Source organism: Syngnathoides biaculeatus, chromosome 10, assembly GCF_019802595.1.
Source record: "Syngnathoides biaculeatus isolate LvHL_M chromosome 10, ASM1980259v1, whole genome shotgun sequence".
Lineage (NCBI taxonomy): Eukaryota > Metazoa > Chordata > Actinopteri > Syngnathiformes > Syngnathidae > Syngnathoides > Syngnathoides biaculeatus.
Window position 1 is genome coordinate 28,256,065 of NC_084649.1, and position 25,425 is coordinate 28,281,489.

Here is a 25,425-nt window from a genome sequence, read left to right on the forward strand (position 1 = left end):
CAGTATGTGACATTTGAGAGAATTATAATTTTTTTCATCTCTGCTTCTTTTCCCAGGATGCATCGGTGCAGGAGGAGGTGGACATGATAGTGGAGTCTCTGCTGGACGTCCTCCTGCAGACGCTGCTGTCAATCATGAGCAAGAGCCAATCGCAGGAGGCGGTAAGAGGTCATCGCTGTCTGCAGTGCACCGCCGAGATCTCCGTTAGTAACTAACAATCCAAATTTTCTCATACTCGTTGTCATCAGTGGTTGGGGCAAAATGTGATTGTCACGTGAGCCAAGTAGTGGCATAAGTAGACCAAAAACAAGCTATTGCTGTTATTCTTCTCACAATTAACCAAATGAAGGTAACATTTTGTCCCATCCAATTCATTTCCCCCTCAGCTTATTTTTGGGCATGTTTCCAGATGTGAAGTTTCATTCCAGTCTTCCACTCTATGCTGTTTATAAACCGTATGTAAGATTACAGTATGTGGTATCCATGTAGTATAGTTTGATGTTACTCTTTGCTTTGAGATGTGACGAAGGCTATGCTAACAGGTAACCTGATGATGGACTCGTCGTGCTGTTTGTGCTTTCACTGACTGCTTCTCGCTGTCCTGTGATGGGCTGATGTGTGTGCGTGGCTGCATTCCTGTTCCCAGGGAGAGTTTGTGTCCTGCCTCCTGTCCCTCCTCCGTCACATGACTGACGTCCATTTCCAGCACCTGATGGAGAACTTTCAGAGCAAAGAAGTGCTCAAGGTACGTCCACGGACCAAGTGCTCCCTTGCTTAAGACTGTTGAATGCTCTGTCAATATCACAAAGCCCAAGTGTGTCAAAGAAGACAACGGGCATTTGATTTGAGGCTCAAACAACACCTTCAATTCTGTCAGACAAGCACGATTTTGTGAAGGTTTTTTGTTTAATCAGGAATTCGTGATGAAGATTTGGTGCGTGTTCCGAAATCTCATGAAGCTGAGTATTTTCCCGCGAGACTGGAACGTGATGAGGCTCCTGACTAGCCAGTAAGTGCAACAGAGGTCGCCAAGGAAGGCTGAGGTCATTTTACTCACTTTGAGTTTCTACTCCTCAGCATCATTCTGACCACCGTTAAGCATCTGGCCCCATTTCAGCTCAAGAACTTTGTAGGAGCCGACTTTGACTTTAAGGTGCTGACTGGATTATTCAACGACCACCATCATCAATGGTCATTTGTATCTTTGGCACATTATTTATCTTTTGACTTATTTTCCGTTTACCTGTGTGGACAGGTTTGGAGCTCCTACTTTAGTCTCGCAGTTTTATACATCAACCAGCCCAGTTTACAATTGGAGAACATGACTCCATCAAAAAGGAGGAAGGTCTTTAACAAGTAAGGAAGCTTCTGTGATCTCCTGTCCACGTGAAGCGTCGATTGCTTCAAGTTGTACCCAGAAAATCATTCATCATTGTCTAGCAACACATCTGCTTGCTAACACCATCATTACCCACCATCCATCCTCTACCGCTTATCTGAGGTCAGGTTGCGAGGGCAATAGCTTTAGGAGGGGCGCCCTGACTGCCGTTTCATCGAGCTCTTCAGGCGTTCCCAAGCCAGTCGAGAGACGGAGTCTCTCCAGCGTGTCCCGAGGTTTCCCCAGGGTCTCCTCCCGGTGGGACGTGCCCTTAACACCTCACCAGGGAGGCATCTGAATCAGATGCTCCAGCCACATCTGGCTCCTCTCAGCGGCGGCTCTACTCTGAGCCCCTCCCGCATGACCGAGCTTCTCACCCGTTCTCGAAGGGAGAGCCCGGAAACAGTCAAGCCGGTGACCATTGGTGAGGGTAAGAACGTAGCTCGAGCGGTAAATTGAGAGCTTCGCTATTCGGCTTCTTCTTTATTAAAACGAGAGTCCGCATCACTGCAGACGCTGCGCTGATCCCCCTGTGGATCACCTGTTCCATCCCCCCCCCCCCCCCCCCCAGTCTCGAACAAGACCCCGAGATACTTGAACTCCTCCACTTGGGGCAGGATCTCATCCCCACCTTGGAGGGGGCATGCCACCCTTTTCCGACTGAGGACCCTGTTCTCTGATTCTTCCCAGCCGCTTCACACTCTGCTGCTTCAGTGAGAGTTGGAGATCACGGCTTGATGAAGCCAACAGAACCACATCATCTGCAAAAAGCAGAGATGCAATACTGAGGCCACGAAACCGGACCCCCTCCGTTCCTCAGCTGTGCCTAGAAATTCTGTCCATAAAAGTTACGAATGGAAATCGGTGACAGAGGGCAACCTTGAGTGAGTCCAACACAGTTGCAGTTAAGAACCAATTTCATAAAGAGGGGCTGTCAAGAAATCTTCTGGGTCCCACAAGAGAAGGAAGAGAGTGCAGTGTTCACTGTCTTTGGTTGCAATACATTTTCATTCTGCCTTTGCTGGGAAGCCCCTCCTTATCAAACTGGTTCTTGCCTTTTCTTGGCCTAAATTTGATCGGCATGTCTGGAGTGGTAGTTCGTGGGTGTTTTCATGACATAGTCTTGCCAGTTTTGACAAATAAATCTCGTGTGTGTTTGTCCTCGTGTTCTGTAAGCAACAGTATGGAAGTATAACCTAACCCATTGCAAGTCCGACATTACCGGAATTGTGAGTGTGGGTTGAAACATAAAATGGAAAAAAAAAAACGAACAATTAATGATACGGAATCACAGGTATGGAGACATGAGGGTGACGATGACGTACGAACTCTTCAGCATGTGGCAGAACCTGAGTAAGAACCCACTGCCCAACCTAAATCTCAAGACTTCAGGCACCACTTGAAAAAGTCTTCCGTGTGCTTCAGGTGAAAACAAAATTCATTTCATTCCCGGGATGATCGGTCCATTTTTGGGAGTCACGTTGGTCCCTGAGGTGGAGGTCCGAAATATCATGATACCCATCTTCCACGACATGATGGATTGGGAACAACGCAAAAACGGAAACTTCAAACAGGTTTGCTCTTGCTTCAGATGCACCGACCTCTCACCTTTTTTTTTTTTTTTTGGCAACAACACGTTCACAAGCTTCCTTAGCAACAAAATGTGTTCCAATGCTGCGAAATAGCTCCCGAAGGTGTTATTTTGGTTCAAAAGACTGGAGGAGTCCTCCAATATTTGACAACTTTTATTCTCATTCAGGGGAATCAGAATAGTCGTGATTTGCCAGGTACGTCAGAATCAGACAAGAAATGTATCTCCGGTAGTTGGAGTCGCTTTAGTACGACAGCCACTGTGACAAAACGTACTTTTAGGACAAAAAACATCATACAGAGAATCACTTAGCAATGAAGGGTTGCCGTTTTTGTGGTAGTGCTGACACAATTCAAACTGTACAAAAGATACACAGCGCTGAAGCAATTTGGAGTGTTTAATAGGACTATAGTCTGGCGCAGTGATAGTTGTGCAAATGGTGCAGATAGTTCTCAAGCACGATTGGCCAGTATTGGGCAACAACAGTCCTTTTTTTTTTTTTTTTTTTTTTGTGGGGGCGCCAAACCAGACAGTGATGGAGGTACACAGCTGTGTAGAACTGTGTCAGCAGCACTTGTGACAGGCCGCGCTTATGTTGTCATGATGTGACCACAGCTCTTATTAACGCTTTGATAAATGTTTTCTCCGTCATTCATTCGAATGCAACATTACGATGTAACAATCTAGTACTCTCTGAACTGGAATTTAAAATTGCTTGGGAGAAAATGACCGTCTTGGTGTGTGCAGCTCACTTTGTTTTTCTTCTTTAAATTTCGCAAGATTTCGTCTCTTCCTTTAGGTTAGCAGCTCAATCGCTCTCCCATCTTTCATCAAGCTCACGGTTACGTAACTTTTCTGTGACTTGCAATGCAGCGTTCAACTAAGAACAGGTGTGCTCTACTCCAAATGCATCCAAAAGATTTTCCAGTAAATTGCAATGTAGTAATGCTGCAACCCTACGCCTGTATTCACTGACACTTACATGCTTCCTTGAGAACAAGGCTAATGTTGTTACTATTGAAAATGCCAAACACAGTACTTTTGTGTAGGTATGGACAAAGTTTTTGGTCCTGTTTTTGTTTTCGCCGTGTAGGTGGAAGCTGAGCTGATTGACAAGTTGGACAGTCTGGTTTCTGAAGGCAAAGGAGACGAGAACTACCGAGAACTCTTCACTCTGCTGTAAAGGCAAAGTTTTGTGTGATTAGAATCCTTTATTGTCGGTCTTGAAAACTAAATTCTCTTTTTGTGCACTCACGCTGCTGTGGTTTATTTGCTTTGGGCTACGGGCATTAGGACTCAACTGTTTGGGCCGTATCCCAGGTATCAATGAACTAACACACACACTAGCATCTTTTCCATTATCTGCCTCTCGTTTCCATTCGAATGTTATCCACCAGCAGACAAATATATTCACAGAAAACAAGTGCAGTATATAAAGATGTCATTCATGTAACATTTTACTGTGGAAGACACGATCGGGAAACTGAGAGACCTCCAATGTCTGCTTGATGATTGCGTATGCGTGATATGAAAAGTTGACATTTCCTTGACCCAAAGAGCTCACTCACGGATTGAACTCATCCAGTCGGTTTGTCTTTTTGAAGTCTGTTGGAGAAGATCGAGCAGGAAACGTGGAGAGAGACAGGCAACTCTTTTGTCACTTCAGTCACTCGACTCATGGAACGTCTTCTGGACTACAGGTTGCGCACACGTACACGTGCAGTATGCACTTTGCCCTTTCGTGTTGTCGTTGTTGTTGACGATTGGGCTCGTGCAAGAGTGGAACTACAAAAGAAAAGTGATAGCCGGTGTTCACCTCGCCTTCAGGGATTGCGCGAAAGGAGATGAGATCATTGAGAACAAGAAGATGGGATGCACGGTCAATCTCTTGGTAAGATCAAAGCGTCACGGGTGACAATTGATGACTGTTTCAAAGCTTCACACAAAATTGATGCGCAGAACTTTTACAAATCTGAGATCAACAAGGAAGAGATGTACATCCGCTACATCCACAAACTGTGCGACATGCATCTGCAGGCAGAAAACTACACTGGTACAACGCACAGCAGACACACACACACACCAGCATAGAGTCCATGTGTGCATGTAGATGATGTTACCCTACAGAGGCGGCTTTCACGCTTTTGTTGTACTGGGAGTTGCTTCACTGGGACGAGCGGCCAATCAAAGATTTTCTGCATTATCCCGCTCAGTCCGAGTGGCACCGCAAGGAGGCGCTCTGCCGAAAGCTCATCCACTATTTCAACAAAGGAAAGGTAAAGCTGGGAAATTCATTCAAATGTGGACGTAAACGCAGCCCAACACTTGCTCACATGTTGAAAAAAGGTCCGGCTAAAAGTCGGTGGTGTCTTTTTTTTTTTTTTTTCTGTTCATGCCTTGCGTGCGTGTTTGTCCGTGCAGTGTTGGGAGTTTGGGATTCCTCTATGCAGAGAACTGGCCTTCCAGTACGAGTCCTTGTATGACTACCCGAGTCTCAGCTGGATTCGGGTGAGTTTGAAGACACAACACCATCTTCGCGCTGTTCATCACTTCGGTAACAGTCAAATGTTGGCGAATGAAAAGGAAAATACCAAGATCACTTTTTCCACTGTTTTCCACTCATTTTATGCGCGTTGTTTTTCAGAAATTGGAGGCAGCATATTTCGATCACATCATGGAGCATCAACGTCTGGAACCGGAATTCTTCAGGGTGGGATTCTACGGCAGGAAGTTCCCCTTCTTCCTCAGGGTTAGTCGAACCTCACTGCAGTCGTGTGAAATGCTCAGCTTTTCAAGATTGAAGCGCTTAGAACAGGGATGAGAAAACTACGGCGTGTGGGCGGTTTGTTGAGGGTCCGTTGTCCATTTCGATTCGGATCGCTAAGAGTTGTTACGTTTGCGAACGATTTGTTGAAAAGAACACATCTTTTTAGTGAAGAAACAACCAAATTGTGGGGCTCACTTTGTAGTCCGTCGTTGCAATGGTGTAACGTGCGATGCATCACTTCCAAGATGCTCCTCTGCCTTACAAATAAGAGAAATTGAGTACCGTCGCGAAGAACTGATGAATAAGATGAGGAGAAGCTAAGTCACGGCTCGGCAACCTGCACACGGATCTTTAGCGGCACCCGAGTGGCATTTACTAAAATGTGTGAAAATGGAAAAAGATGGGGGCAAAAAATACATTTTTGTTTCAATGTGATCTATGTAGAAGGACAAACATGACCCAAACATTCTCGTTTTCTCATGCTCTAAAAATGTATCAAATGAGTATTAAGTGTCAACATTTCCGTCAATGACATAAACAATCATAATGCATTAATAATGGAAGTTCAACTTAAAACACCATCGTACAGCCGAGTTGTCACGTGGTATGTCGTTCTTTCCAGGAAGCGCATTGAATGGTGAATGTTCGTTATGTCATTTGGATAGTCAGACATATACAGCGTGTATTGCCTCCACCGTTATTTTTGGGATATTTGGACCAACATGGCTCTTTGGACATTTTGGGTTGCCGACCCCTGAGCTCAGTCATTGAAACCTGTTCTAGCGAGGCCTCCTGAATCTTGAGAAGATGTTAAAGCTGAAGTCTGTAGGATGTTGTAGGAATAATTTGAAATATAGTTATCATACATTTGCTGCAACGATGAATTGCTTCTGCTTGCAATGAAGAATGCTTTGCTCTGCTCCAGATAGTGTGGCAGCCACTTAACAGGAGATAGCACAAGAACATCTATCCAGCAGAACTGTTAGAACCACGGGCGCCTGTAGTGTGTGAAGAAATGATTGCAAACTTGACCACACATGTGCTTAGCAATCTTCCACACACATAAACCAACAGGTACACTGTGTTCTGCTCCCTTGCCTCCTTTTTGGAACACCCATGTAAATAAGGGGCATAGAAACCAAATAAATCGAGGGGTTGATGAGAGGATCGTTAGAGAGCGCAGTCGTCAATTGTACGAGACGGTTCCTCTCCTCTCTCCTCTCTCCTCGCGAGCTGTCAAACTTGAACTGAGTGTCTTCTCTCCTTTTTCTGTTGTTTAATAAATGTCTAACTGGTAAACCTGACAGATGTCATAGCCTTTTTGTTTAGCAGTTTAACAGAAACACAGGCTAAATGTTCATCTTCATAAAAAAGATTGTTTTCATGTCAGCCTTTCATAATTTTGCTGTGTTGTGGTGAAATCATCCTGCTGTCAACTACAGTTGTCATTCTAGTTCCAAGGAGGCAGGAAATCACAAATAAAGAAGTTGAGAGAGCCCCCTCCTTAGTTCTCACCTGCTTGTGACCTGGCCCGCTTGTCAAATTTTACAAGTCAACGTGGCCCCCGGCCGACAACAATGAATTAGTATTGGCACGTAACCGGTGCCGTGGGACTCGAGCATCACAATTGCTTGCGCATGCATTCCGTTTTTCTACGTTTCAATTTCAGAACAAAGAGTTTGTGTGCCGTGGTCACGACTATGAAAGACTGGAGGCCTTTCAGCAAAGGATGCTGGGAGAGTTCCCGCAAGCCATCGCCATGCAGCACCCTAACCAGCCCGATGAAGCCATTCGGCAGTGTGATGCTCAGTGTATCCTGCCTCTCACAGTGTGTACGTGTAGGTGGCTTTTTTTTTTTTTTTTTGTGTGTGGATGGTTTCCTTGACCAGCCCGGCCCAGACATCCAAATTTATGCCGTTACTCCGGTTCCCGAAGCTCTCGGTATCCTACAGTTGGACCGAGTCCCTGAGCAGATCAAAAGTTTTTACCGCTTCAACAACGTTCGCCGTTTCCGTTACGACCGACCTTTCCATAAAGGACCCAAAGATCGAGATAATGAGTTCAAGGTAATTTAATACACGAGAGAGCCTACCTATTGTATTTTTCACGAAGCCCATAGTCAATGCTTCATTTTCTTAATTCATGAAAAAAAAAATTGCAAAAGTCAGCGTGATCCGTCATCGCATTTTAAATTCAGCCTAAAACGGATTTTGATGTCGATCACTGATTTTGATGATGCCACCCACGTTTGTATTTCAGAGTCTTTGGATTGAGAGGACAACTCTGATTCTTGCTCATCCTCTGCCCGGAATTTCACGCTGGTTTGAAGTGGAGAGAAGAGAGCTGGTTAGAAACGCAAACGGAATGATGGAATGACTGAGTGGTGACATGTACATGGCTGTTCAGCAACTGGAAATTTCGACTTCAAAGCAAATGATATTTATATAGCACTTTTCCTAGACTAAAATTCAGACAAAGTACTTTCCGTAGAGATAGAAACTCCATTGGAATAGCAAGAAATATTTAAAAGAAAAAGGAAAAAAGCAGCCCATTCCCACATATGAATGGTAACACACACAAAACGTGCACCGAGTACAAAGTATTCAGACCCCATGAAATTTTTTGCTCTGGTATATTGTATTTGCAGCCATTTGCTAAAATCATTTTTTTCTTCAACACACAGCACCCCTTATTGACAGAAAAAAAAAACAGGATTGGAGAAATGTTAGCAGATTTTTTTGGAAAAAAAAGAAGAAAAACTGAAATATCACACAACCAACCATAAGTATTGAGATTGCATGCTGAATATTTAGAAGTACCTTTTTGAGCTCATACAGCCATGAGTCTTTTTGGGATGGATGCAACAAGTTTTTCACAGCAGGATTTGGTGATCTTCTGCCATTCATCCTTGCAGATCCTCTCCAGGTCTTCTCCAGTTGGATGGTGAACGTTGGTGGGCAGCCATTCTCAGGTCTCTCCAGAGATGCTCAATTGGGTTGAAGTCAGGGCTGTGGCTGGGAGAACATTAGAGCCACCCACCACTTAGCTATTTTAGCTGTGTTCTGAGGGACATTGTCTCGTTGGGAGCCGAATGTTCATCCCAGTCTGAGGTCTCGAACACTCTGGTGAAGGTTTTGGTGGAGGATATCTCTGTTGTTGGCCACAACCAGTCGTGGCGTCCCTACACCCCCACAGCGTGATACCGTTGGGACTGGACTGGATGATTGATTGATGAGCAGTGCCTTGTTTTGTCCACGCATGCCGCTTAAAATGAAAGCCGAAAGGTTCGATTGTGATCTCATCAGAACAGAGACACACCATCTTGGAGTCCCTCGAATGCTTTTAGCAAACTCCATCTGGTCTCGACGAGAGTCTTCCGTCGAGCCAGTCTGCCATAAAGCCCCGACTGGTGGAATGGCTGCAGTGATGCTTGACTTTCTAGAACTTTCTCCCATCACCTCAGGAGGTCAGCCGCAGTGATCTTTGAGTTCTTCTTGATCTCTCTCTCTCTCTCTCTCTCTCTCTCTTCTGTTCTCGGATGCCGGATTGCGAGCTCCATGAAGAGGTTCTGATGGGCCCAAACGTCTTCCGTTGATGGATTACGGAGAACACTGTGCTCTTAGGAACATTAAGCACAGCAGAATTTTTGTGTTAACCTTGGCCATAGATGCGGTTTGCCAGAATTCTTAATCCAAGCTCGTCAGGCAGTTCCACGGACCTCCCAATGCTCATTTCACTGTATGGGCCAATGTAGACGGGTGGTGTGGCTTTCTTAATCAAGTCCAATTAGTATAATTAAAAATAGTTGGACTCCAAGGAAGGTGTAGAACAATCTCAGGAATGAGCACAAGAAATGGAAAGCACCAGAGTTAAATTTGAGGATCACTGCAAAGGGTCCGAATTGCTATGGCTGTGTGATATTTCTGTTTTTCTTTTTTTATTCGTCTGTAAAAATTGCAACAATTCTCAATAGTAGAACAACACGAACGGAATTTTTGCACAATTGTCATTCCGTTGGTCTATAAAGGTGAACCGCAAACGGGTAAAGCCACTCTGTATCTCCTTCTATTTCTTTCGGCTTGTCTCGTTAGGGGTCGCCACAGCGTGTCATCTTTTTCCACCTGAGCCTATCTGGTGCATCTCTCCTCTCTTAACACCCACTGTCCTCGTGTCCTCCCTCACGACATCAATCAACACTGTAGGGCGTTGACGTACTCTTAACTGCTCGAAATCGTCGACGACCCTGCATCTTGCACAACTGGGACGCTCATAAGAGATAGTTGCTATTCAGTGAATGCCTATTGCTCTTCATTCCTGTTAGCTTGTTCTTATTCTCTGATACCAACATGAAAGTCGTACAAGGATGCCACCGACGGCCAGAGACAAATTCCATGTGTGTTGTTATATACTTGGCCATTAAATCTGATTCAGATTCTGTTTCTGAATATGGCCGACGCGAGAAGCTTGCGATGAATTCTGTTGCATTTCTCAGTTTCAACACCAAATGTGACAGGCAAAAAGCAACACATCTCCTCTGGCATGAAATGACCCTCAGTTAATACAATACACGGATATTTAGCCCCAAAAAACATGGGTTAGGTTTGAAGGTTTTAAGGTTTTAAGCTTTTAAGAGCCATGCCCACATCACTCTTGTTTTGGAACCTTGCATCTACCAGGCCAGAAACTAGGACTAACGCTAACTGGGAAGCTACTTCTTCAATCTCGAGTGCCTCTTTCGGAGATCGTTGTCTTAGTCCCGAGTCCTACATCAACACCAAATATTTGGATCATACGCTGATAACTAAACTTAACCCATTCAGGTGGAGTTGAGTCCGTTAGAAAATGCCGTCAGTGTGGTGGAGAGCAAGAACCGGGAGCTGCGCACTTTGATCACTTACTATCAGCTTAAGCATCCCCACAACAACATCAACCTTCTGAGCATGACGCTCAATGGAGTCGTCGACGCTGCCGTCAATGGCGGCATCACCAGATACCAGGAGGTTAGCATTTGTCAATCTATGGCTTTTGTCATGAGCAGCATTTTCTTTGTCTTCGGGATTGGACTATATCGTCTACAGTATGTGACGAGATGAAAAATATTCATCAAAATTGTGATTTTTGTCAACTATTGTTTCTTCGGTATGATCTTTTTTGTTGTTGTCAGGCTTTCTTTGACAATGATTACATCAGCAACCACCATCAGGATATTGACAAGATCACACAGCTGAAACATTTAATGCAGGAGCAGGTGAGAAGTTATTTTGAATTATCTGGTGAGTTGAATTTTGCATTTTGTTCTGTGCAAAATATAGTCCTCACCCAAAGTTTTGGAGGCAAATATATTTGTCTTTCAGGTTGACACACTTGAAAGTGGCCTGGCGTTGCACGACAGGCTGGTGCATCCTGAAATGCGTCCGCTGCACAAGAAGCTGATGGATCAGTTCCATGTGATGAAGAGCAGCCTTGGCCATGTAAGGAGGGGAGAAAAAAAAAAAAAAAAGACATGTTCAGTGAGCATGTATTCTTCATCATGGCCCAACACTACGTTTTAGTTTTGAGTGTGACTTTTGGACCATTTTGCTTCAAATGTTCACATGGTTATTCTCAGAGTAATGTTTCTCCATTCGGGCAGAAAGTAAGAAGCGATTATTGTTACTTTTATTAAGTGACCTTTGAAAATGATTTGAATAGTTTGAGAAGATTGTACCTTTGCTGCGTCACGAGTCACGAAAAGCTGACCAGAACGTGTCAAGCCCGACATTATTCCGTTCACGAGACACGGAGGAAAAGATTTGATTTGTGTTTGATTTTGTTGTCTGCTGTTAAATGTGTCTGGTGTGGTGTTGTTGAGTTGCAGGGTCCGACTACCTCCGACCAAGCATACCCCACTAGACAGATTGTGAGTCCAGAAGGCTTCAAAGTGCATCGACACAGGTCAACAAAGTTCTCTTCTCGAGACTCATTGATAATTTTAATTGCAGCCTTTCACACGCACGTGCACACCCCCCCCCCATAACACACACACACACACACACACACAACTAAGCCCTCAACCAATCCAAATGAGTCCCTTACTTTTGGTGTACCAGGTCCGGTATGTATACCAATGTAGGGTTGAGATTAAAGGAAGACTCTTTCCAAATTTCATATGTACAATAAACCCTCCGATGTGAAGTCATGTTATTATTACATATATTTTGGATATTAATTGGAAAAAAAAAAGAACATTTTTGAAATCCAAGCAAAATCTGGATGTGTGCCAGCTTTCCCAGCCAAACGCAGAAGACACCTCCTCGACTCCGCCCCTGACGTCTCGGTGCTTAGCATTACAGACCATTCGTTCTAGCGAAGCCAAGATGCAGACGTTTTGCAACAAAACTGAGAAAACGCACCCAAATTTCTCCTCCTTTAACTTCCCATGGGGTTAACCTGACAGGATAAAGCTGAGGCTCGTTCACCAGGAGGGGAGATTTGCACGCATCTAATCATGACTGGTTATTAGCTGCTTAGTTACAGCCTCTCGTGCTGGTACTGTATAAGCAGCAACATATTTTATGATGCTGAACGGTGGCGCAGCTGTTCAATCCCGGACTTCCGCGTGTGGATTCTACTAACTGTCAATGTGTACTCCCATTCCTATTAGTTTAGACAAAGTCTTCCTTTAAAAATAGCCTGGTACCTACCAATTTTTAGTACCAGTCTTCCAAAAAACAGGCTACACTCCCATGTTGAAGGGTTTAGGGTTAACCCTAACCCTAAGAATAAATATCCACCTGAAAGCAAAAAGAAAAGCACTTCTTACTTAAGTGGAACCGGAAGGCCACCTTTCGAGTGTCATGGCTCCGTACGCACTTAATAACACAACTGACATTTACCCTTTAAGGGTGTGAACCTCTGTTTTTGATTCGTATTTTTAAGATCTCTCGGTCTGTGCGCCACATGAAGCTGCAATTGTGCTTTCTGTAATCCATACTTTTTACGGGAACGGGTGATTGGCCTACTGCCCAACTGCCAGCACCTGTGATTCACGGGGGTCTCCTCTCCAACTACCAGCCAGTACCGGCTGCTTAGCTTCCGAGATCGGACAAGGTCGGGCATTCTGTGTCGGATTCCCGGCCGGGGACGTATATTGTTTACAATGGGAGAAATCAAATGCGGTCAAACACTACAGTACTGTGCACTCATGGCTTCCAGACGATCATGTATGAGTAGTAAATTACTTATAAGATGAAATGACTTTGGGAGTTCATATCTATTTCTCACCACTTTTTCCTTGAGAAAAAGGTCTAACCAGCAGACAAACTCTCTTCTTTCATTTATTATCAGCTCGAATCATGACGTTACATTTCTCATCTCTTCTCCACCTCAAATGGTGTCCATTTTGCAGTTGTTTTCATATTTTCCTCTATGGTTCCTTTTGTCTCGGTCTCCTCATTGCCTCCTCCTCTGCTGTCCTTTGAAATCATCTCCTTTTTCTTCCTCCTACTTGTCCAAACGTGGCCTCTCCTGTCTTATCGCAACTTCAGTGACGTGGGAAATGCTGGAAACTTGCTCATCCTGGCGGAGAATGAAGACTTCTTTGGCATTCAGGTTAGGAACTGAAATTTACAGAAACAAGAGCAAAAACTAGACTTTTAAGCTTCACATTGTCTGGGAAGCAGACCTGCAATGAAATAAAATGCAATATTTTCAAACCTAATGTAGTGGACACACCCAGTAAAAATTGAAGTGTTGAAAAATAAGCTGTCAAGCAGCATTTAGACAAAAACTGGAGTCTTGCCCACTAGCTCGTGGCTCCCCTTCCACCAATACCGCTTGCACATCATTGCAGACACGTGAATGATTTGGCTGCCTATCTTCGACACCAATTCTTCCCTCACTCGTGAACAAGATAGCATTTAGAAACTGGAACTCCTCCACATGGGGTGGGATCACATTCCCAAAATGGAGCAGTGCCACAGTACTCTATGTACCATGGGCTTAGAATATCAGGTTGTGGTTCTCATCCCAACCGTGTGGGACTCCTACGGCTTGACAGAGCAAACAGAACGTTATCTGCTAAAAGCAGAGATGTAATAATGTGGTCACCAAACCAGACCCCCACAACACCAAGGCTGCACCGAAAAGCTCTTCCCATGAAGGTTATGAGCATGACAAAGAACGCCTCGTTGGGAACAAATCCGACTCACTGCTGGAAAATGGTGACCAAATGTTGACTCCGGTCGTATCGAACAGCCTTTTTGAGAGGTCTGGTACCCCATTGTTTTGATGATGGGGTTGATATTTGTCTGGCTCTTCAGGTTCTGAGAGACTGTAATTCGGAAGAGCTTAAAGGTGTCAAAGGTTGGGACAGGACACTTGGGCAGCCGTGGCGAAGAATGCTTCTTGAGTCACAAGCACAAAGTTGATCATTGAACTGTGATCTAGGGTGTCCTGGGGTACTAAGCTTAACCCACCCTCGTAGCTAAACATGGTGTTTGTTCTGAGCAATCTGTAAAGAGCACAGAAGACCAATAACAGACACCACTCTGGTTGTAGGTGTGTGTGTGTGTGTGTGTGGGGGGGGGCCCTCAATCGTCTCAATCGCCTACTTTTAACTCAGAGTGTCATTGCCAATGTAGGATGGATAATGAGGGATTCGCCAGTGGGAGTATGCTCCAGCACCCCCACCAAAAAAGAGCAGTTACTCTGAGTTGTTGTTTGGTGCTTATGTCACCAACCTGCCTTCCCAGTCAGGACCCATCATGCCCCCCCCATCTGGAATTCCTCCCATTCATTTTCCAGGCTGCTTATCCTCACAAAGGTCGATGGAGTGGCGGCGCCTATCCCAGCTAACTTTGGGCAAAAGCCGGACTGCACCCACTACAGTCAGTTGCATGGCACAAATCAACACCATCACTGAACGGGAATTGAAACTACGCTGCCCACACCAAAGTGCGTACCACTACACCAACAGTGATCTATCTGGAATGGGTATAGCCAAAATAATTCCTTGCCAGGATCACCAAGTTTACGTTCATTCGTGAGCTGTAGTTCCCACGAAGAATGCTTACTGCGAGGTTGATTTCAGGCTGAGCAGGAAACAGTTTGAAGGACTCCTTCAAAGATAGCTTTTCTACTGCCCAAATTTTGGGATACTGGGACACAGCAATTATTATGAATTCCTCATACCCTGAATTAAAATTTAACTCCAAACTTAGGGTTAGGTTAGTCAATGTTTTTTGTCAATTGGCCAAAAGTTCTAAAACTCTAAATGCAAATACAGAAATATAGGATCAAACATAAAATGGAGCTGCAAACTAACCCTAACAAGTCAAACTTCTCATCAAAAGCTTTACTTTTTTTTTTTTCTCTCAAATATTTGTCTGCAGGCAAACCACTCCTCCTCCAACTTTAGCTCCAACCACTCAGCATCCTCTCATTTAATCGCCTCTTCTCTGTGGACAAACAAAGGTAAAGGTTACAAGCATGAAGGACTCTGTGCTTTTTATATGTTGCAATCTCACTCCGCTCAACTTCCCCTTTTTCTTATTCGGTTGTAGAAAAAAGCAGAAACAACAGAGAAATGATGATGCTGTTGCCACCCCTGCGAGAGCGTCCGAACAGCATCATGTACCAAAACCTCAGCGAGAGTGTACAGGTTAACAATAGTTCTCTGTATACCACAAAGCGGAGTCCAATATAATAAATTACAGTAGGAGAACAGAGTACATTCAGACAAAACGTACCCCCCCTCCCCCAAAATAACCCCGTGTTCATTAGGAATGAAAGTCTAAAACAAATTGGTCCATAGAATACTCTAAACAGGACCAGCCATTCTCAGAAAACACCTGAGCACCAGCCATCTCGATGATTTTGAGTGCTCTTTCAAGTCCCACGGTATATCCTTTTCTGTTTATGCATGTACAGCGAGGCAAAAAAAGTCTTTTGTCAGCCGCCACTTGTGCAGTTTCTTCCACTTTCTTTGTCACCCTCAGCACTAGCACACCTCAAGGTTGTGTACTGTGTCCTGTCCAGTACACACACACACACACACACACACAACTGCACACCAACCCATCCTAGAAATTCTGTCAAGTTTGCTGATGATACCAACACGGTCGGGGCTCATCACAGGAGATGAGTCTGCCTACAGCAATGATGTTGAAAAACTGTTAAAGTGGTGTTTGGTCAACAAACTCACCCGAAAGACCATAAAAACAAAAGGAAATCAACCTGTACTTCCAGAAATTTGACATGTAGCCCGGCTCCACTGTTCATCAATGTGAACCATGTGGAGAGAGTCCACTCCTTTGGATTTCTGGGTGTCCACGTCACAGAAAACTTCATCAGGACTACAAATACCACGGCGGGTGTGGAAAAAGGCCCGGCAGGCACTCCACTTCCTGAGAGAGCTCAGGAAGAACAATGTGGAAGTTGTGCTGCTGCTGGTTTTCTCCAGAACCACCGTGGAGAGCATCCTTGAGTACTGCATCACAGTGCGCTATGCTGGGTGTACAAATTGCGGATAGGAAAGCTCTGCAAAGAGTAAATCAACAGCGTCCAGAAGGTCACTGGCTGCTTTTTGCCCTCCATAGAGGAGGACATTGCCAGCTCTTGCTACCATAGCAGAGCTAATAGCATTACAAAGGGCTCTTACCACCCTGGTCAGCGCCTGTTTAATCTGCGCTGCAGGTTCCACAAATCCCTGACAAACAGACTCACAGACTTAATCCTAACCCTAGAGCCATCAACCCCACTGAAGAGAAACACTACTTTACCACCGTAATGATAATCTTTTTTTTAGTTTTTGCCTTGTTTGCTTCTCAGTGCAATAACAAGAGTACATACAAATGAGCAATATTCTGGGCAATAAGACTATAAACATTTCAATTTTGAGTCAACAAAATGTGCCTTGATTGTAAGGATTTCGTTGAGTTATTTTACCTTGGATGTAATGTTTTATTCTATTTATATTGGTTTAAGCACATGGTGGAGGACCGCTCGTTGGATGTACAGTCATATGATGACTATAAAGCCTTTTGTTTGGTTGATCTGATTTTACTTAAAAAGATGAGAGCCCGGTCATTTTCATCATAGCTATACCCCACCTATTATAGAAAACACGAGAGGGCGAGAGGAATCCAGAAAATCAAAGTTTCTGGTTTTTAACAAATTTATTAGCATATAATAGTTGAAAATAAGTAACAAAACTTAATCTCAATACTTTATTTACCCTTTGTTGGATGTCAGCGGTTTTCACACACTGGCTGGTATTTTGGCCTATTTCCCTCATGCACATCTCCCTGAGAGCAGTGATGTTTGTTTTGTTTTTGTTTTTTTTGGAGGGGGTTTGGTATCTGGAGACAGCCTACACCACTCCAGGACCTTGAAATGCTTGGGATGTAGCCACTCCTTGGTTGGCCAGGAGGTGTGTTAGGGATCATTGTCATGCTGAAAGACCCAGCCATGTTTCGTCTTCAACACATGATGGAAGGAGGTTTTCACTCAAAATTTCAAGATACATGGCCTCACTCATTCTTCCATTTACATGGATCAGTCGTTCTGGTCACTTTGCAGAAAAAGAGCCCCAAGGCATGATGCTTCATCCCCCATGGGTCACAGTTGATCTGGTGTTCTTTGGATGCAACTCAGTGTTCTTTCTCCTCCAAAAACAATAAGTTGAGTATTTACCCCAAAATTTCCATTTTGGTTTCATATAACGAGTGGAGGACAGAGGGGCCTCTCAAAGATGTTGCAGGTCCGTGCCAACCAGAATTCATCTACAAAGGCAGCCAGCGTTTGTTGGTGACCAAATACATATTTTCCATCCTTTGTTCTAGCCTTCTGTCCTTACAAGGGTTACGGGAGGGCTGTAGCCCTAACCCTAACCCTAACCCAGCTATCGTTGGGCAGGAAGGCGGGAACATCCTGAACTGGTTTCCAGTCAATAAATATCTCAAAAATTAGATGTGCTTTTCAAACCTGTTTTACATTTTTTTTTTTTTTTTTTAATATACCTGTCTCCTATCTTGAAGAGCCTGTGCGTTTTTATTTATTTATTTATTTTACACAAGTTGTGCTGTTTTGAGAGTATTTCAGTTGATATATTTAGTTGGTTGGTTGTATGACGCCAGATTGAATAATTTCTTTATTTTTTTTATCTTGAAGGCTAAGCTTTGCATTGGTATAGCAGTTCTATAAATTGACGAGAGTAGTTGACAAAGTGAAGTTGTCACTCATTCCGAAGATGAAAACTAGGCTAGCTCTCAGTTATTTAATAATCGAGGATTATGAAAGAGTCCTTGGATTTCAATGAATTACTAGTTCATGATGAAATGTGCCACTCTTTACCCTTCCAGAGACCATTTCTCCATCACCTGAACAGTCCAGCTTGTAAACCCCGCAGCGACCCAAACCTTTCGTTCACCGAAAAAGGTTAGTAGGTCGCTTTACTGCGACTATGAGCGTGCGCCGGATTCAAGGTCAGCAAATGTTCACCATATTCATTTGCTTTGGCAGTTGTGAGCACATCCAGTAGTTGGAGTTTAGACAGCGGTACCAGAGAAGTCGTCACTGTTCTGCCTGCTCACATTGCCAGCATCAGTGCGCCTCCGGTTCCGCCCCGAAGTGCAGTACAACATGGTATGGCCCGTGAGGTTATTTCAATTATACAGCTAACAGATGTAGGTGTTGAAATGAAATTACTCATGATGAAGTCAAACTTGGATTGGACTCCTTTATTTATGCAAATCCCACATGTATTAATTCATTAACTGTAACTTGTCCTGTTGGACCGTGTACATGGCCATGGAGAATGGTGGCTTTGTTTGTTTTCTGTGCAGGCACACTTTTGCTGTGCAGCGAAAGTTTTAAATACTTCATCTGCTTATTTTTTACCTTTTTTTTTTTTAAATCATTTTGATGGTTTTACGGTTCCTGAAAATCTGTATGAGCAGAATTGTTTTAGGATATCCTAAGGGAAACAGCCAAGGGGAGTAAGGTTCTGAAGCACAATCATAAGCATAATCGAGACAGGTTTTTTTTTTTTCCTTCTAGTAACAATGCAAGTCAAAATCATGTGATTTTATTGAACAGACCCACCGGCCAACCTCGTTTTCTATCAACATCATCTTCACCTCCCTCGTTTGTCTTCATCACATCCTGCCTTCCCTCCCTATAGGTCAATCCCTTTCTTGACTATATGATAGATTCTACCACCAACTCAGGGGAGCTCCCTCGTGCTCTCCCTCTGCGCTCCTGAAGAAAGGTACTCTGATCTTCCCTCGCCTTTTCCTATCCTCATCCTCTTCTCCCAAATCTTCCTCCTTTCAACATCCTCCCATGCAGGATCACCCTATGTGAAGGAGTACATTATCTGACGAATATTGAAATGTGAAATTAACCCTACAAAAGTTCTGTTGCCTACAACTGCTCTAACTTTCTGACCTTTTAATGTAGATGCACTTTAGAGGTTAAAAAAATACCTCTATTACCAATGAAATTCACAATATTGATGGTGATCATCAACTCTCTTTTCAGTCTCACCTGCAATGTTCACTTGCCTTGCCCACCACCCCGGTGTCCATCCCGGATGGCATTAACTCTACCGTGTCAGACTGCGACAGTACCTCAAGGGTCTTGGGTTTTAGTGAAAGTAATTCAAGTGACAGCTCTAAGTTGTCTGGTAGCCAGGCTGAGCAGGGGGACCACTGGGGTGGAGCAGACCCCCCCCCCCCACCTCACCCCACTAACTTAATGGCTCATCGGCTATGTCTAAAATCTATGTCTGATCCCCACTTCTGCCCGATTTCAAGGGTTCAACGACTACAGAGAAGGATCACCGCCATTATGCCAATAGTTCCACTGCATCCGCACCCACTTGCCTCTCGACCCTGAAGGTCCTCCCCAACTTCCACGCAGACCTTACTTCAGAGATTGGCGGGTGTCCCACATGAGCTGCATTCTGTACCCGCATTCGTGCCAGGCATCAAGTCACAGCCCCTCTTCGGTGCTACAGAGCATTTGCAAGCAACAGGGGAGTGGGCACACGGCATAATGCAGGACTGATAAGCGGCCAGAGTGGCATGGGCACATGGAATCATTTTCAGGATGGACTTTACCCGCTCACATGTGAAAAGTGACCCGACTAAATGAAGAGCTCCTGCTCAACACAGGTCATACTGCTCATCACCTTGCATAAGGAAATATAAAATCAGGTAAAAATGCCATTCCTTTTAAGTATATATACAGTGGGAATGGGAGCGTATTCAGACACTGTATTTCGACAATTGTCACCGTCATATTGCAGGTATTGCATCTAAGCGTGATACACACAGCACCCCGTATTGACATAATAAAAATGCTTAAAATTTGACCAGATTTATTTGAAACCAAAAACAGAAATATCAGACCCTTTGCTGTGACACTCTGGTGCTGTCCATTTCTTCTGATCATCTTTGAGATAGGCTTAGGCTACAGAGACTGAGCAGGTCCTGGACGAAGAAGAGAATTCACGGTCCTTTGAGTACTGAAGTGTGGAAAGTGAGATTTCTAAATTTGTGTTGCCAATTTAGTTCAGTTTGCCTCCCTGTAATTTACAATTTAAAGTGTTCAATTAGCCTATTTTGTGCGTTCCTACCTCCTTCCTTTTTAGCTGCCAATTGGTTCCATCCATCCTCCAAATTTAGAAAAATTGTCAATGAACATCGATTTCTCCTCCACGAGTAAGCCCCCGAGTGCAACGTTTCGGCCTCAATGGGCCTTCTTCAGGCGCAGCTTAGTCAAAATTCAGTTGGTCTGTCAGGTAAGGTCCTTAATGGATGTCAGTCAAGTCTTCTCCTCCACTTAATGTTGCAGTGTGAAAAAACGTTTGTCTTATCCTACGTTACACTATGCTTTTAGTATTTAAAGTGGGCCAATGGTTAGGCAATGAAGGATGAACCCCCCCCCCCCCCAGCCTCAACCACGACAGGAATCACGAGACTGACAGGGGAGGTGCATGGACCCTCCTTGACATAATGTCCCAACCAAAGATACCCACGCCTCGAAAAATAGAATATCCCCCCGGAAGCCAAATTATTTACATATTTATTTATTTTTTTGTATATAAAATTTGGAATTTAGATGTAATCAATTGATCTGATTATGCATGCCTACGTCCTTCCATTTTAGTAAATTATTTATTTCCAACCAACCCCCAGATTTAGGATAGTCAAGAATTACAATGAGTAAGCCATGTATGCCGCAACGTTTCGGCTCGAAGAGCCTTCCTCAGGCGGAGTTTACTCACAGGAGACGTCTTCATCTGTCTGCGTCTCTTCTTCGAACGGCGAAATCTTCTGTCAACGCTGTCAATTTATGGGGTTTGGAAAACAAGTTAGGGGTAGACATTTAGGTAAAAGGTAAGGACAATTTGAGATTAGGGTTAGGTGTGTAGCGATGAACCCCTCTCCACGAATGAAGAAGGGAGGTGCACAGGCCCTCCGACCCAAAGATTTGTTCACCCAAACTGACTTCTTCTTCCCATCCTTTCAAATTTAGTCATTACCCCATAATTTGTTTACCCCCTTAATTTAAGCCAAATTCAAGTTTAGGGTTAGGTTGTGGAGGATGAAACCCTCCTCTCCTCTGACGGTTGGCATCAGGGAGGCCATTAGATCGGGGGAGGTGCACCGGCCCTCTGACCAAAGGGCCTTTTTTCCTCCCGGATTCCCTCTCCTCTCTCCGTGACGTTCTTTGCGGACCAATCTTCTTTCATATTGGTCCATTGTTGCAGCATCCAAAAAATGAGTGCCAGCCCAAAAAGTTTTCAAAAATGCAAATTTGTATTTTTCAACGATCAAAAAACATGAACATACTGTACATTCGGGGGAAAAAAAATGTTTTTTCTCACTCCGTGTACGCCAATTGTGACGTTTTGGTACTTTATGTGTGTACTTTCTCAAGCAGAAGCACACTTAAAACAAGAAAAAAAGAGAAAAGAGAGGAGAGAAAAAGTAAAAGGCAACAAAAAATAGTCCTTTAGAACATGCATAAACAATCAGTCCTGTCCGCACTTGGCAATGATGTCCATTTGACAATAAAAATCCAAAAATATTTGTCCAAGTGGGGGGATGTGTGTGCGTCCCCTAGTCCTCCTAAAATTGTTGTTCCATCTAGTGCAGGGGTCACCAACCTTTTTGAAACCAAGACCTACTTCTAGGGGGCTGATTAATGCGAAGGGCTACCAGTTTGAAAAAATGAATTGCCAGAAATAGCCCATTTGCTCAATTGACTTTTAACTGTGTTGTTATTATTAATTAATGATATTTATCTTTCTGGAAACACTGATCATCTTAATGATTTCTCACAAATATATATAGAAACAGAAAAATATCAATATGCAACCCTTTTATTTTTACATGTTCCTCTAACTTCACATTTTCAAATGATCACTTCTAAGACAGTCTTGTGAAATCACAATATCCCATTTGAACTAGCTAGCCACTAACTTTTTTTTTTTTTTAACAAATCATGAAATAATTCATTCATGTTTGTACAAATAATAACTCATGTAAAATACAAACGTCAACTCTCAAGTGTGTAAATAAATCATGCCACACTATGACCTGGACACCAAATCTGTCACCATGTCACCACATCCATCTGACAGCTCCTCCAAAAGAACTTTGAATGTTCTGTGCTGTTTAGCTTTGGAGCGGATGCTGTTTATGATCTTTATGACGGGAGTCTTTACGTGCTCAAAGCAGATCAATTTTCCATATACGGCCTGCGAGTGTATGATGCAGTGGTACTGCAGAAAATTTGGGAACTCTGGGTCAGCTTTACAGTGAGGAACGAATCCTGTGTGTCGGACGATCGTAGCAGGAGCCCCGTCCGTAGTCACTGATACCAGTTTTTCCAGCGGCACATTTTTTTTTCCACCAAAAAGTCCTTCACTGCGTTACAAATGTCAACTCCCCTCGTAGTTGTCTTCAGGGGCAGTTTTGTCAGAAGTTCTTCTTTTGTGGAGAAATCATCAAAACACAATCCGGATAAAGACCATCAGCTGCGCCGCACTGCTGCTCGTCACACTGGATGTTGAACCAACGGCACCTCGCCAGATCACGGTTCAGCTGCTCGGTCAAGTTCCCTGACATCGCCGACACTCTTCTTACCATTGTAGTTGCCCCGAGTTGAACATCGGCGAGACTGGAGAGTACATCGGTTCCATACTTCTCGTCTTCAAGCACAGTTTTAGCAACTATCATCGTTGCTTTTTTTGACAACCTCCCCGTCTGTAAATTCCTTCTTTTTCTTCAAGAATTGCGAAGCTCCGAACGAGGCTTCGGTTGCTTTTTTTTAAAGCGGTCTAGTGAAAAAAGACAAGACAGTTGTTTGCAAAAAGCTGCCTTTAACTCGTGGACTTTTTCTGCGCGCAGTGCGCTGCCTGGTGGGTAGTTAGCACGGTAGCTTGTGTGACCCGTAGTGAAATATCTCTCCACATTGTGCTGCTTTCCTCTTGCCACAGTTGCCCTGCAAATGAAGGACATGCAGGATCCTTTCACAGTGGTCAAAAAAAACAAAAACAAAAAACAACTCCCATTTGTCGTGAAAATGTTTTTTCTTTTTTGTGACATTTTTTGGGGTAACTTTTCTCATATTTGCAGCGTTTGCTAACGTTAGCTTGTTTGTAGCAGCGCAACAAATGCTACATTTTGGTCATGCACACAATACTGAACTTTCTCAGAGTTAATTTATATTAAACACAACCCATCTATCTATCTATCTAATTTCAAATTTTATTGGAGTTTTGTCTCTCATAAACCCTAACCCTATAAATCAAATAAAAAAAAATAGAGACAGCTCACTGCTAAGTGCTGCTATTTGAGAGGCCAGCGGGCGACTCATCTGGTCCTTATGGGTGACCTGGTGCCCGTCGGCACCGCGTTGGTGACCGCTGATCTAGTGGATGTGTTTTCTCCCTTCTTTTTCCCGCTCTCAAGTTGACATCAGAATTAAAGGCAGTTGCCCTGAAAGGGGAAGTGTTGTTTGCTTGTAGACAGGTAGATGGCACCATCTTGTGAACACGTTAGCTATTCTGTCCCATAGAACAATATCAAACTTTTTTTTTTTTAATACATTTTACAAGAGTACATCTGTTTATATGCGCTCGAGATCATTTTTTTTTCGCGGTTTTTCTTGATTGGAGGCCTGGAAACGCACGGGAATCACACAGTTGGACAGCTCAGCCACTCCTGAACCTCGCGCTCCCCAACCCAAACCCAAAGTGACATCACCAAACCGGAAGTTGTTCCAAAACTCACGGGAGGCACATACGAAACCCCATTCCCTCACGGGCCCCGGGCACCCCGGAAGAGACGCCACGCAGAAGTATAATTTTTTTTTTTTTTTTTTTTTATTAAGGTAAGTCTTTGTTTTAACAATACGCATTGTTTAATTGTTTATTGTGTCGTTGTGACAGGAATTGACGTCACACACACACCCTACGCCGTTGGAAGCGCCGTCTGGGCACGAGAAAAAAAAAAATGGATAGCGTATACACATCGAGCGGTATGGCCATTGTTTGAAGCCAGTTGGCCGCCATGTTGGTAATCCCAAAACGTGTGGAAGACAGTTTCAAGGTTGGATGATGGTGGGGTCGTGTGAGCTTGACATTTTTTCAGTTCTGGTAACATGAAGGATTTTTAATTTGACTTGGTAAGCCAAAAAAGGCTAAGTGCAAAGGAAAGACGTATAACTCGATGACTACCAAGAAACATTGCATATTACCTAGGACCCAATTTCCGTGACATGTTAACCCTTCCGAAAATACGCTGTGAAGCCCTACCATCATAACTTAGCAAAAAAATAATCATTTTTTTGTCATAAAAATATTAATTTTCAAGTCAGTTAGATATATTTTTAGAAATAAGGATTCCTAATGTGAAAAAATATGATGAGGGCATTGCTCATTTGTTGTCCCGGCGACATCCTATTTTAGACAGAAAATTTAAACGTGTTTCCTCGCATTTCAAAATCAAACTCAATTTGCAGTTCTGTATTATGAAATTCATCAAAAATTTCACAGAAAATTTGTTTCCTTGCTTATCCACTATCGGTTTTTCGCAAAAAAGCGTCGACCTACAAAGGTGAAACAGAGAGTGAACCGTGAAGAAGAAGAAGAACAACTGTAAACAAAACTTTAAGTGAATTGAGTTCACCAGAAGAACAACTGTAAACAAAACTTTAAGTGAATTGAGCTCAACAGAAAATAAAAAAATCGCTGTCACTGCACATTTTGGCATGATTGTTTCGGGAGTATAAAGATGGCGGACGGTGACTTCTGTTTTTGTGGACAATGAGCCATCCAGCCTTTTCTTTTTTTTTTAGCTCAGTGGGCGGGACAGCTCCGCCCCTGCCGCATTGTGACAGGACGTGACGTCACACACACGTTTCACGTAGTGTTAGGGTTGGCCACACCTTCTCCTGACATATATTGGGACCAACGAAGCTGATATAATTTCACATTGTCATTTATCTTAATTGATGTTGAATGAAATGTTTTCTTCAGTAAGGAGCTATCAGGGCCTTCTGCCATTTTACACGACTCAGCTGCTTCCAGCCGGACAATTGGATGATAGGCATGTGTGTCAAATGCTTCAAAGGAGTGGTCTGTGTGTTGTCAATCTCTCCAGTAAGGAATAAGCCATATTGAAAAATTGATTG

At 43.6% G+C, this 25,425-nt stretch overlaps 1 protein-coding gene across 11 annotated transcripts in view; it reads left to right on the top strand.

Moving 5' to 3' along the window:
* The window catches only part of dock3 (dedicator of cytokinesis 3), a 40,750-nt gene extending 15,943 nt beyond the window's left edge, over positions 1-24,807 (top strand). For 6 of the 11 annotated variants that reach the window (XM_061833816.1, XM_061833822.1, XM_061833819.1 and 3 more), the window contains 29 exons: positions 57-203; positions 647-745; positions 915-1,009; positions 1,078-1,153; positions 1,256-1,356; positions 2,673-2,731; positions 2,804-2,952; positions 4,063-4,148; positions 4,263-4,289; positions 4,574-4,669; positions 4,797-4,860; positions 4,929-5,022; positions 5,097-5,245; positions 5,391-5,477; positions 5,614-5,718; positions 7,406-7,547; positions 7,636-7,802; positions 7,996-8,082; positions 10,557-10,736; positions 10,901-10,984; positions 11,091-11,207; positions 11,594-11,670; positions 13,263-13,326; positions 15,108-15,189; positions 15,279-15,376; positions 18,078-18,153; positions 18,238-18,360; positions 18,899-18,985; positions 19,258-24,807. In XM_061833816.1, coding sequence (XP_061689800.1) covers positions 57-203; positions 647-745; positions 915-1,009; positions 1,078-1,153; positions 1,256-1,356; positions 2,673-2,731; positions 2,804-2,952; positions 4,063-4,148; positions 4,263-4,289; positions 4,574-4,669; positions 4,797-4,860; positions 4,929-5,022; positions 5,097-5,245; positions 5,391-5,477; positions 5,614-5,718; positions 7,406-7,547; positions 7,636-7,802; positions 7,996-8,082; positions 10,557-10,736; positions 10,901-10,984; positions 11,091-11,207; positions 11,594-11,670; positions 13,263-13,326; positions 15,108-15,189; positions 15,279-15,376; positions 18,078-18,153; positions 18,238-18,360; positions 18,899-18,915 — 2,748 coding nt within the window. In that variant the 3' untranslated portion in view covers positions 18,916-18,985; positions 19,258-24,807. Of the gene's footprint in view, positions 1-56; positions 204-646; positions 746-914; positions 1,010-1,077; positions 1,154-1,255; positions 1,357-2,672; positions 2,732-2,803; positions 2,953-4,062; positions 4,149-4,262; positions 4,290-4,573; positions 4,670-4,796; positions 4,861-4,928; positions 5,023-5,096; positions 5,246-5,390; positions 5,478-5,613; positions 5,719-7,405; positions 7,548-7,635; positions 7,803-7,995; positions 8,083-10,556; positions 10,737-10,900; positions 10,985-11,090; positions 11,208-11,593; positions 11,671-13,262; positions 13,327-15,107; positions 15,190-15,278; positions 15,377-18,077; positions 18,154-18,237; positions 18,361-18,898; positions 18,986-19,257 lie in introns of those variants that run through there. The other 5 variants (XM_061833820.1, XM_061833826.1, XM_061833818.1 and 2 more) reach the window with 4 other exon arrangements.
* The last annotated feature ends 618 nt before the right edge of the window (positions 24,808-25,425 follow it).